At 41.9% G+C, this 12,644-nt stretch overlaps 1 protein-coding gene across 1 annotated transcript; it reads right to left on the minus strand.

Moving 5' to 3' along the window:
- Nucleotides 1-8,405: 8,405 nt before the first annotated feature.
- socs9 (suppressor of cytokine signaling 9) lies at nucleotides 8,406-11,941 on the minus strand. The gene is made up of 2 exons (XM_061719590.1): nucleotides 11,647-11,941; nucleotides 8,406-11,052 (listed from the first exon to the last, which is right to left on the minus strand). The coding sequence occupies exon 2, from the start codon at nucleotides 10,888-10,890 to the stop codon at nucleotides 9,262-9,264; it is 1,629 nt and encodes a 542-aa protein (XP_061575574.1). The 5' UTR covers nucleotides 10,891-11,052; nucleotides 11,647-11,941; the 3' UTR covers nucleotides 8,406-9,261.
- Between the last annotated feature and the right edge of the window lie 703 nt (nucleotides 11,942-12,644).

Here is a 12,644-nt window from a genome sequence, read left to right on the forward strand (position 1 = left end):
CGGTGTGTTCAGTATTCTCTAGCCCGTCACAAAGATGGGTTTACGGTCTAACCTCTGTGGTGTCAATCCATGTGTGAACATTTTTACACAGTCTGAGCCCAATGAATCCTGATATTATCATCTCGAATATGCCCCTCGTATCAGGGAGGAAATACAATCTTTTGACAGAAAAACGTCATTCACTATATGCTTGTAATCTCCTGACCTCAATTTTTGGGAACATGGTGTTGCTAAACCCGGACCTGACCAACAAAAGAAACCCCAGATCATAACTCAATTTGTTCAAGTGATATCTGATAATAATCATTCGAGATTTGGACAGCTTTTACCCCGTTTTGGAAGGTTACACAATCTCCTTAGTTGTTTTGTTTGCCTGCAGACCTGTTGACTTTTCTGAAATAGGGACGGATCTTTTCCACAGTCGCAGGATGTGTCCTCCAACACGGCTGTTTGTGGAAAAAAGAACCTACTCACTGCTTTAGTTAGTTAAATAACTTATTTATATAGCTGAAACATATTAAGCACCGCAGGACTTCCAATAGGAGGTTCTTACTGACTTTGTTAAATTGAGGCAGTGGGGTTTTTTCTTTTCTTTTGGCTAAGGAGTGTGCTGCAAGACTATCTTCCAAATTCCATTCTTGAAGTCAAGCTGTTTTTAATATATTTGTAATAGATTAATGGATTTAGATTAATGGATTTAATAAACACACAAATGCTATTTATATAAATATATATATATATATATATATATATATATATATATATATATATATATACACATACATATAGCATTTGTGTGTACTTGAATTGCAGTGCGACTTTACACGTAACAAAAGCTCAACACATTAACACAGGCACAAGGCACACGCAACGTAACTCAGCATAATAGGACTGATCGCAAACAATAATCAAACCAAGCCCAGCAAAACTGTAATCATGCTTCAACAATCAATAAACACAGTTGTTAGAGCTGATCAACAAACCAAGGCCAGCAGCGTTCTGCCAAGAGCCGCAGTGCAATGTGTGATTTCAAAAGAATGACTAACATTCTCCTGGGAGTCCTAGACCGATATTGCCACGGAGAGTGGAGATGATCTGAGTGGGCTTCTGCCTGCCTCATCATGTAGCACACCTTCCATCATTATTTAAATGGACCATTATGAGCTGTGCAGCATTGTCTGCATCTCTCTTTGCTGAATGTTTCTCCCTGAAAGGCATTAATGGTGCCGCCTGGTCGTTCCCATTATTCATATCTCTAAAAGTATGAGCTTTATCTTGGAGTTCAGTCCATTATATCTCAAGGATGAACTAACTTGCAGGATAAAATATTTTTTTCCTTCATTCTTTGCCACAGTTGGGTCATAGTTTTCGGAGTTAATAACACTGCAATATTAACTATCTGGTGTCATTATCCGTCTTATGGCTAGCGACAGGTGCTAGTCTTGTTTCTCTTCACTTCCCTATTCCTTAAAAATATTGTTTCTAGCCTCACGGTCCACTGGTCTGATCGTATTTGACAAGTCTCTCACTTGACGTGGTGCCTGACACTAATGTGCTAAGCACCCATTTTCACAAAGATAATTAACTACAACAAAATCAAATCTCCAGATCTTGAGCAGGTTATAGGGTTGGTGTTGCAGATAAGCAAGAGCCTGAACATTTTAAAAGTTTAAATATATTGATCTAATCTTCAAGCTAATTTAAAAGATGATTAAATAAATTCATCTTTTTTTTTAAACTGTAAAACATTTTTAAACTATAAAGTAACGAAAAAATCAAATAAAGGTTGCTTTAACAGCCTAAATATGCTATACAGTATCATTTAATTTGTTTCAAATTATCTTTATTTATACATTACTTTGAGAAAATATTGCATATTGCTTTTAATATTTGCATCAAAGCAAAACACCATGAGCTTTTCAATGGTTACATGATTACAGCTACCAAATTCCAATTGTCAAACCAGTCCTAATAAATCCTTAATGATTTTTATTATTGGCATTTCTGGCAGTCTTATTCATGCAGTCCACACTGGACTGGAAGTGGTTCAGGTTCTTACGAAGGGTGACTAGGCCTGCCTGAGTTTTTATTATATCAAATCTGTTCTGACTGAATATAAACTAAACCGATATAATGATGCAATTTCACACAGAGGGTCGTTGATTCATCCTTGCCCTAAACATATGCAGAGACACAATATAAACAGATCTTTCATTTTGGGAAGTCAAATTGCTGACGCCAAAGTTAGCTTATGGTTTGTACCATCATGTTTCAGAGGATTTAGATCTACATGCTCCATAGTGAAAATGCTGAAGATCCAGAATTATCTGTCTCACATGCTCCTGCCTCCAGATTTGGTGGAATAACTAATCTGACTGATTCTTTACGACTCTGTAGATGAAGCAAACGTTCAGCTTTGATTCCTGTATCTGCACAGTGCAACAACGCATTATTGGCCCTTTTGCACTAGTACTTACTGAGCCCGACTCGGCTCGTCACGCCTCTACCCGTTTTGTCCCCGTTTGTTTTTCCACAGCCAGGGGAGAAGTGGGCAGGTTTGGGTGAAGCTGCTGTGACGTACTCGATTGCGCAACCGCTTTGTTCATGTCGGCGCTGATCAGAAATCAGCTGGAGCTGCGAGCGGCTGAGAAGAAAACAGCCCGTCTACATCCCTTTTTTAATTCTCTCCTCAGCACCAGGTTTATGAACATCTGCACCTCAGAGTTGGATCACCAAACAGACGTTTTGCGCTTTATAATAAAATCGCTGCGAGCCGCTCTCGCGCTGACTCCCGCTTCCTGATTCAAACGTCTGCCGGCCCCGCCCCCCGACCAATCAGTGGCGTTGAGGGTGGTGACGTCAGAAATAGTCCCGGCTCAGCCCGGTTAGAACCTCGCCAGAATGGTTACAGAAATAGTATCGGCTTGGAGCGGCTCTACCCGTCTCAGCCCCTAGTGCAAAAGCGCAAGACGGGGCCGTGGCGGGTAGAACCGAGCTGAGGTGGGACTAGTGCAAAAGGGCCATAACATACCATCACTTTGAGTGGTAGGTGGTGACAGCCGGCAGCCGTTGTACTGGATACGTGGAAGGTTGTGAGACAATTTATGCCATTTCTTCGGCCGTTAATGCGGCCCGAACCGTAACGTGCACCCACGTGGCGACGCTAGACGCCAAAAAGCGCGCCCCCCCCCTTCACCTGATTGGTCCATATTTGATAGTTCCTATTTTCTGCAATAACTTTTCAATGGTTTGACATAAAGAGTCGTGGGTGGTGTCATCGGACTCGGTTTTGAGTCCTTGAACATAATTGGTTCAAATTAGCCCCGCCCCTTCTTCTGATTGATCGATATTTGATAGATCCTATTTTCTGCCATAACTTTTGAATGGTTTGACATAAAGAGTCGTGGGTGGTTTCATCTGACTTAGTTTTGGGCCCTTGACCTTTATTGGTGAAAATTGTACGTGCAAGGGCCCGTGGGGGGGGGTTTACATATATGCTGTAGCTTGATGAATTAGCCATAAAATATATATATTAAATGTAGATTATCACATGAAAACATATGAAACCTACAAAACATAGCTTTTCTAATTAAATGTGAGCTTTCCCCTCAACCCATACCACCACTTGTTGATTTGAAATGCATTCTGGTAAATTTGTCCTCTAATACGAGTCTCCACTGGATGTCCTCACTAAAATTGGCGAAGCCAAAACACATCCAGGGATTTTTTTATCGGTTTAGCTGCTACTGATAATTTAGCAGCCCAATTACAGTAAACACAAGAACAGAGAAGAATGTAGGTGTTGAAACAGCTGGTGTTGATGATTTCTGTTTCCCTACCCAGGCCGCAGTGCAAGGAGTCAGTTTCTCCAAAGTCATCGGGATCTGGGACTCCAAGTTCCTTCAACAAATCCGGGTGATTAACCTGGGCCTGTAGGGATATCGCACATCTTCACCTTCCTTTAGATTTGATCTGGAAATTGAAAAACATGATTAGAACTGGAAATGAACGATGTGATTGCCTACTCATGAAAAAATGTGTTTTGTCATGGTTCATCTCTCCAAAGGAAAACAGGCTTAATTGCCACAAACTAGTTGCTTGATCTGGTAGCAGGAGTTGTCTGTTAATTCCTAAAGAAGCCATTTTTGTTAATGATAACTATAATTTATGTATAAATGAAATCATCAATGTATTTGTGAAGAATAAACTCATCAATAACCAGTCAAGCTTTATGCATTGTGCTTGTTTTATATTAATTTCATCCTTTCAGTGAATATTATAGCTGTGGATCAATTCCTGGACTCGCAATCCACATATGAAGAGTCTTTAAGCAAGGCACTGAACCTATCATTACCCCATTCACCGGTGTGTGCGACTCAATACAGCTGATCTCTACTGACACAGAGAGAAAACAGGTGTGTGTGTGTGTGTGTGTGTGTGTGTGTGTGTGCGTGCGTGCGTGCGTGCGTGCGTGCGTGCGTGCGTGCGTGCGTGCGTGCGTGCGTGCGTGCGTGTGAATCTGTCTTCTTCTTTTTCTTCTTTTCCTTTCTACCTCTATCTTCTCCATCCTCTTCTCGGACACCAACCAACCTCATGTCCTCCTTTACAACATCCATAAATCTCCTCTTTGGTCTTCCTCGAGGCCTCCTGCCTGGCAGTTCCCACCTTAGCATCCTTTTCCAAATAAGATCACTATCCCTCTTCTGTACATGTCCAAACCATCTCAGTCTGGCCTCTCTGACTTTATCCCCCACACATCTAACATGTGCTGTCCCTCTGATGACCTCCTTCCTGGTCCTAACCATCCGTGTCACTCCCAAAGAAATCCCCAACATTTTCATTTCTGCTGCCTCTCTGCCTCCTGTCCGTTCCTCAGTGGCACTGTCTCTAAGCCATACGACTTCGCTGGTCTCACAGATGCCTGACTGGTAAATGTGTGCTTTAAGTGCTCGACAAAGAGTAGAAAACTGCCGTGCATTTATCGTTTACCATATAGATCACAACGCGCTGGTTTGGCCTTGAGTCAAGATCGTTTCAGCGTGCAGCCATTTCCAACACTTTCCCCCGTTAATTAAACTCCACTCTCTGACGATGTTTAAAGGATGGAAAATGAACACATGGAAATTTTACTGAAAGGTGCTCATTGATAGCCATTCCTGTAATATATGCTGGCGAGGTCTACACATTCCTGGTCACTGAAATGGTTATGCAAGGGCCTAATTAGTCACCGAGCAGGTGTTACGAAAAGCAATGTATCATCTGTGCAATTAAAAAAATGTCCCTACCTTTCGTCAGTGATTCATGGGACTCTTTTGCAGTAATTATGATGCCTTATAATGATCAACCAGCCTTCTCAGAACAAACAGTGTTTATCCATAATTATATCTGTGGTAGGATATGTCTTCGTATTACAGTCTGTTTGCACGAGCACTTTATTGTGCACAATATGATGGAACGTCATTGACAAATGACAGAATCTACTAATTTACACAAATAATCAGATTTCCTTATTTTCTGCTAAGATTATAGGTATATAGGTAATTGTCTAAGGAAACACAGTTTTTTCAACTGATTGAGTTGTAGCATAGCAGCCTTTTCTTTCATTCCAGCATCTGTCAGCATCTACATCCGTCAATGTAGAGGAGAGTGAAAATTGACTCTGCAAAAGACTGGGGATTAAGAACAAAAACAGCTCCAAATTGGGATACTGATGTTCCGGGGGCCTCAAACGAGTCCCTTCATGCCTGAGAGAAACAAGACTATGGATGTAAAAAGGAAGGGAATAGAAATATTGCACTGTCAAAGGTTTGCTTCCAGGGAAACAAACATCAATCGTTGCAATGTCACTCGGTGACAGTGTACCTCCTGGAGGTGGAAACATGAGACTTTCAAGAACTGATATAGCTCAGGATTTTGGCTGCTTACTTGGTTTTGATAAAACCGGCTTCCTATCAAAAAGTGTCTCAGAATATGCAAAAAATGATCTGATTTGCGTATAAAGTTGTAAATTGGCTGCATTCATTTAATGATCACTTTCCCATCTGCAGGGTTTCTTCTTTTGCAGGAAGGATTCTTCCTGTCTGAGTGCCTGTCTGGCTGGATGCATCTCTAGATATTAGGAATCAGTTTGATACACCCTCTGAAGAATTAATGGCCCAGTTACGCACTGCATGCAATAATAGTTGAGCTCCAAATCTATATGGGTCTACTGCCATCCCCCAAAAGCACAGACCTACAACAAAAAAAAATAGCTTGACTGGCTGTGTATGATTTTATTCACAAATAATCCAAATCTATTCAACGTCAACCCCTTTTAAGGCATTTGTTAGCTTAAGAGTGGCAGATTACAGCATTTGGGAAAGTAATTGTCCCCAGGTGTTATGAACATCCAAAGCGTATTCTCCACCCCCGTAAATCTCAACAGTTGAGATTAGCCTCAGAGGAAATTATTCTCCTTTGATAGAAGAAAGTGGAGAGGGGTGAGAGAAAAAAGGTCCAAAGAGGCACGAGTACGCTATGTGCAGCCAATCGGCTTTCTGCATTGCCTGAGCATCCTGTTCCTTTGGGTCATTTTGATCCAGGAAAAGAAAAAAGGCCCTCTTTATCCCCAAGGACCTGTAATACCTGACTGATGAGCGCCCCAGTGCTGTCAGCTGAAGCAACCAAGCTCAATCCCAGCATCTCCATGCCCCACACACAGAGAACACACAGGTCTGAGAGGTGCCAGTCTCCAACACTGAAGCTCTACAGAGCCCCCTGCTGGGTTGCTTTGATAATACAACAGGTCGGTTTTTTTCTTGTACTAAAATAAATCACAAATTACATACAAAAGCAATTTGCATATGCCGTTGTGCTGAAATTGCTAGTTATTCTCTGAGCTCTGTAATTGTAAATGGGCTGGATAATACTTCAGTTTAGGAGTGGGGATCAGGTAAATTCTTTTCTATAAATATTATCCACTCCTGTCACAGTGTTACAGATTACAGACAAAAAGTGATCCACACAGACACACCAAAAACATCTTCTCATTAGATGATCTCTGGTAGGAATACTAGGCTGCAGAGAAACGCATCGTGGTGGTGAAGGCCAGAAGCCTTGAGGTGTCCAGGGGCAGACATTGCTTGTGTGCAGGGTTAACGTCATACTCCACACATGTACACATAGCAGGTCAAAAGTCACTTATCACTGTACATTTCATTTTATAGTTGAGCTTTTATAGTGACTTAATTCAGAAGACAGAGGCTAAAGGTCCTGGCTTGACATTTTGAACAGACTTAATCGGTGGCTTGGAAGAGTTGTTCAAATTATAGCTGCTTCCTTTTTTGCATGAGCGCTTGTCACAGATGATTTACATCCTGCATATCAAATTGGCCACTTCAAGGAGAAAACATCATCAGTGGTTCAGAACATGATTGAGGACCCATTCTCCATGCTTTACCAATAACAATGGGATTGTTGTCACTTGTGATCATGTCTTAGTGCACACAACAATTAGCAATCGCTTTTTTGTACACAGTTCCCCCCCAAGGCACGCTGGCCCAACTGAAGCTACATAAATCATCGACCGAGCCATACATAAGGCGAATCAAAGTCCACCCTGCATGAAAAGCATCGCTCTTTGTGTTATGGCAATGAATAAATACACAGACCTCTGAACATACATCTAAAGATAAACAATCTAGAAATAATCTGAGTTTATCCTCCCAATAGATGACCCGAAGGTGAGATGGTGTGTTTCTAGGTGATGGCTTTGGAGTTTTTTGACCATTCCTCACCATATCTCAAATATAAAACTTTGCCCTTGAACTTACTTTCACTATTTTGAGCTTAGTGTGTGAAGGTTTTTTTTTTCAGCAGCATCAGTTTGTTTTTGAAGAGCTTTCCAAAGCTCAACTATTTTTGTCTCCATGACAACTCAAGTGTCCATCCCCTAAAAAAAGCTCAAAATGTGTTCATTTTTCACTTAGATTCACCCGAGCAAACTCAAATATTGTAATTTTGTCATTAAGCATGAATGGAAGATTAATATGAAGACACTTCTTCCTAACAGCAGGAGGTATAACAATCCTGCTGTCGTCCTCTTGGATCAGGGTTCTCACTGGTGATTAGATGAGAAAAAAAAAAGCCAAAGCAATGCAACTGGGTAGTTCAAAAGTCAGATTTCAGATACAGCTGCATCAGTGGCGACAACTTTATACAGGCCACACTAGTTCCTCTATTTCAAAATTAATGAAGCCAGTTGGCAGAGGGTGCATGCAACTTAACCTCAGAGGGGAACCCACAGATGGTTGTGTGACGTGGGCTGAAAGCAAAGCAGGCGACTGATGTAGAATCTGAGCCATTTAGGATAGTAATTGTGGAACACATAGAAAAATAAATAACCAAATAAAACAACAACACAGGGCTAGAAAGGAACATTTTATTGCACTCAAATTTATGTGTTCAAGTCTGTTTCACCTCTCGTCTCATCACGAGTTACAACTGGATGAGGCCAGAGGTGTGCTTTGTTGCACCAGTAACCACAATGGTATCGACATCATAAGGTCCTTGAGTAAAACTATACATCGCTGAGCAAATTGAGGCATTAAAACCACTGGATGTCAGCAAAAACAAGCATTTTTGGGATGATTAATTGTTCTTCAATTTGCATATTTCCCTATAACTAAACAGTTACCCTTAAAAAAAGAAGAGAGAATACAATGCATCAATGTGGCACACCTTCTTATCTTAAATAAGACTAGCAAGCACATGGGCCAACTTTCAAAAGGTTATTGGGTTTGAGCTCAATGTGGCAAGCAATGAGTAATACTGCAAACATGCTGCACTTCAACACCTCAGTGACAAGATCATCATCTTGCCAGTACGCGTTTCACCTTCTCAGCATGTGACTGATGAACAAGTCTATTATAGTCCTCTAGATTCATAACTCCATCATGAGATAATGAAGTTGATTTAGTCACACTTGAAAACACAGACGCGATGCAGCCCTCTGAAAACGACAGATCTAAACCAAGTTTGTTTAATTTGAGCACACGGAACTCTGAGTGTGCAAGATCAGTGAGATTACATATTGCTCTCATCAGTGTGGTTTAGTACAAATATTAAGACATACAGCAGGAATAAAATAAATAAGTACAGTGTAATGTATGTTGATACAGCCTAACAGAGTGATGAACAAGACTTATTATTTTGTCTATTTAAGAGAGGCTTAAAGATGTATTTGGTTAAGTTTTTTTTTTGTCATTTTGCTATTTTTTTTTGTCATTCCCACCACATATCCATTCGGCGCACACGCACCCTCTGCTTATAGTGGTATTCTTTCAGGTTCTTTTTCAAAGCATTTGGAATGGGAAGAATGTTGATGCCATCATAGGTGGTGGAGCTACTTATCACTGCGATGCAGATGCGCTGCAAGCTAAAGGGATGCGAGCGGTGGATGGGGTTGGACAGAAGGGGCTCGAAGAACATGCAGGAGTTGGGGTCCTTGTAGTGCTCCAACAAGCCTGTCACTGTGGGAGCATGGAAAACACTGGGGTCGTGGACATCGAAGCTAAAATTGTGGTTCCACTGTTCGATCCGCGCGTGTAGCGAGCGGCCATAGCGGCGGAAGCTAACAGAAAAGAGGTAGTCTTCCTGTGCAGAATCCCGCAGCAGGAAGGTGCCCTCAGGCTTTCCCTCCAGCAGTGTCTCTGCCTCATAGCGGTCCATGACTCCCCAGTAACACGGGAGATTGGTGATCTGCAGCAGGTCTGGAACTAAACAGTGAATGTAATCAATCTGAGTGTGAATACGATAGCCATCGTGAGATTTTGGAGTGTCAGTCTGAGGAAGTGTGGCTCTAGGCGTTGGATTGGTCACAGCAACCTCAGGCTCAACCAAAGAGTCAGGGGCCGGGTCACAGATGTTGGCAGAGGCAGACGCCGAGGCCACCACCTCGTCAAGTGTGTCCAAACAGCTCTGGAGAAGGAGTTGATGTTGCTGTTGACTTTGGAGAAGAAGCTGCTGTTGCTGCTGAACAGAGGCCCTGTCAGTCCCGGCTAATTCATTCATACCGTGAGCCAGTTTAGGGCCGTGTTTGTAGAGAGGATTAATTTGAGCCGTTACTTCAAATGTATGGATCTCCGCATTGGGCGGCGGCTCGACACCTTGTTCTATGCTGATGCGCCTCCGCTCTCGTAATCTGTCATCCACATCCTCCACCACCGTGGCAACGGCTGAAGTCGGAGCACTACACACGACTGCGGCGTCCAGCAGAGGAGGCTGGGTAACAGGAGCAGTGTGTTGCTTAATGAGATACCACTTCTGAGCCAGCTCTGATCCGACAGGAAAAGGGCAGTCATCCAGCATCAGCTCACTGAGATGGATCTTCCGTCTGGAGGAGGCACAGGTAGCAGAAGATGAAAAGGATTGTGCAGGCGGCGTCGCTGCACTGTGCGTCTTTATAGGAAAACACTGTCCCATTGCATCTTGGATTTTTTGCCTGAGAGTGCGACTGCTGCTCGACCCTCTACCCTCCGCTTCACAGAGAGCAGGCAATTCCTCGGCAGAGTTGACGGTTCCCAGGCCCGGCCTGGCTGTAACCCGTTCTTCCCCGAGTAAGGACGTTGCAATGTCCAAGCTCTGCAACTTCCAACTATCACCCTTCTGAGGGGAGGAGGTCGTCTGGTTCCTCTCCTCCAGCTCACCCAGCAGCTCGCCGTACTCAAAACCATCGCTCACCGGTCGCTCCGCTGCTTTGTCGTGGGAAGAAAGGCCTTTTTTCTTCCCCTTGCCACCTTTCCAGCCTCCACTTGCGTCTCGTCTCTCTTCTGATCGACTTTGTCTCACCTTTGGACGGGCACCCCGCTCTCTGTCTTTCCCTCTGTTTCCCGACTCCTTCGGCAATGACATAATGGATTATGCCAAGAAACAGCAACAGCTGTTCCACTCCAGGAAGTTGCAATGGAATGACTTACGACTGCAGTTCTCCTTTAGTAAGTTTTCCATCCACATCCTTTACTTGAAAGAAATCATCATTCTCCGAGCATGATGATCAAGCACACTTTAAATTACCTGCAAAATAAAACAAAAGTTTACTGCCTAAACTTTTTTTAAATGATTATGTAAAACTTAGTTGTGCTAACTTATTGCATGTCTCCTTGTACTACCGATGCAATAACAACTCAACACATGATTGCACTTTGTTGAAGTCTACAGTATCTGATGTTTTCATATCTAAATAATGTCTTTTCTCAACATCCACATATCTTTCATCTCACAAGGAAAATGACTAATTCCTAACATACCTCTCTTGACCATTTATGGTGTTTCGGTGGCTTAACCAGCCATTAAACTGGTTAAGAGTGAAGGAGCAGCAACATTTATAATAGTGTCACCAGACTTGTCTGTGGAGTCTCTTAAAATCCACAAACTTTTCATCAGAAAAGGAAAACCTAACCTCGGATCACTCTGAAGTCGATCCCAAATAGCGATAATCCCTAATAAAGTGTAAACTTTCTCAGTCAACATGTTTTATCATCCTAGCAGCAGCAGCTGTGCAGCTGCTAGAGGCTGCTAGCTCTCTGCTAACTTGAGAGAGAGGTTTGGTTGTGTGTCTAAAGCAAACACATTCACATTCCACAGCCATGACACAAACTGAAAACATACCGTAAGTAGTTGTAGGGCACTTTCTAGACGAAATGGCTTTTGGTTTGTTCTTTGATAAACTAAAGACGTGAAGAAGTGAACGACGAGCTGGGTTAGCTCCCGTTAGCCTGATGAGTTGTAGGGAGCGAGAGAGGGAGAGGTAGAGAGACATAGAGAGAGAGGTAGAGAGAGAGAGGGGGAATCACGTGACCCGGAAGTAAAAACAGATAATGGCTCGCTCAACCATAGACATGTAAACATATATACATATGTCTATGTGCTCAACCATAGACATATATACGTAGACGCCGCATCGAGTGGTCTTTCCCGCTGCTGCGATGCGTCAACGTCGCCGCCATGTTGGATGTGGCAAGACTGCGCTGTAAACTAATACAAGTGAATTGACTTATTTTCCTAAAGCGCTTTTCTACAAAGAAATTTACGTTTTACGTCTCATGTATCACTAATATACTTGGGAAACAGTTAGGCACCAAATATAATATATTTAATTTTCTCAGATGGCAAAAATAAGAACTTTATTGATCCCACATATAGGTAATTCATGTTATATCAGCTATAGAGAACAAGGTAGTGCCGAAAAACAATATATACCCCCCCTCACAAAAATAAGAAAAATAGAGAAACATATTTTCTCATCAACAAAGCATATTTTACATAAACATATTTGTAATTTTTCAAGTAACTGAATAACATATTTGAACCATTTTTATTTTATTGTCTGAAAAGTGGTTCAAATATGTTATTTTGTTATTTGAAAAATTTTAAATTTGTTTAGTTGATGAGAAAATGTTTCTCTATTTTTCTTAATTTTGTGAGGGGGGATATATATTGTTTTTTGGCACTGATTACTCCTATGTGGGATCAATAAAGTTCTTATTTTTGCCATCTGAGAAAATTAAAAATATATTTGGTGCCTTACTGTTTCCCAAGTATATTAGTGCGTGTGTGAATGAATAAATGAGACGTAAAACGTAAATTTCTTTGTAGAAAGGCGCTTT

This window comes from Cololabis saira, chromosome 4 (assembly GCF_033807715.1).
Source record: "Cololabis saira isolate AMF1-May2022 chromosome 4, fColSai1.1, whole genome shotgun sequence".
NCBI lineage: Eukaryota > Metazoa > Chordata > Actinopteri > Beloniformes > Belonidae > Cololabis > Cololabis saira.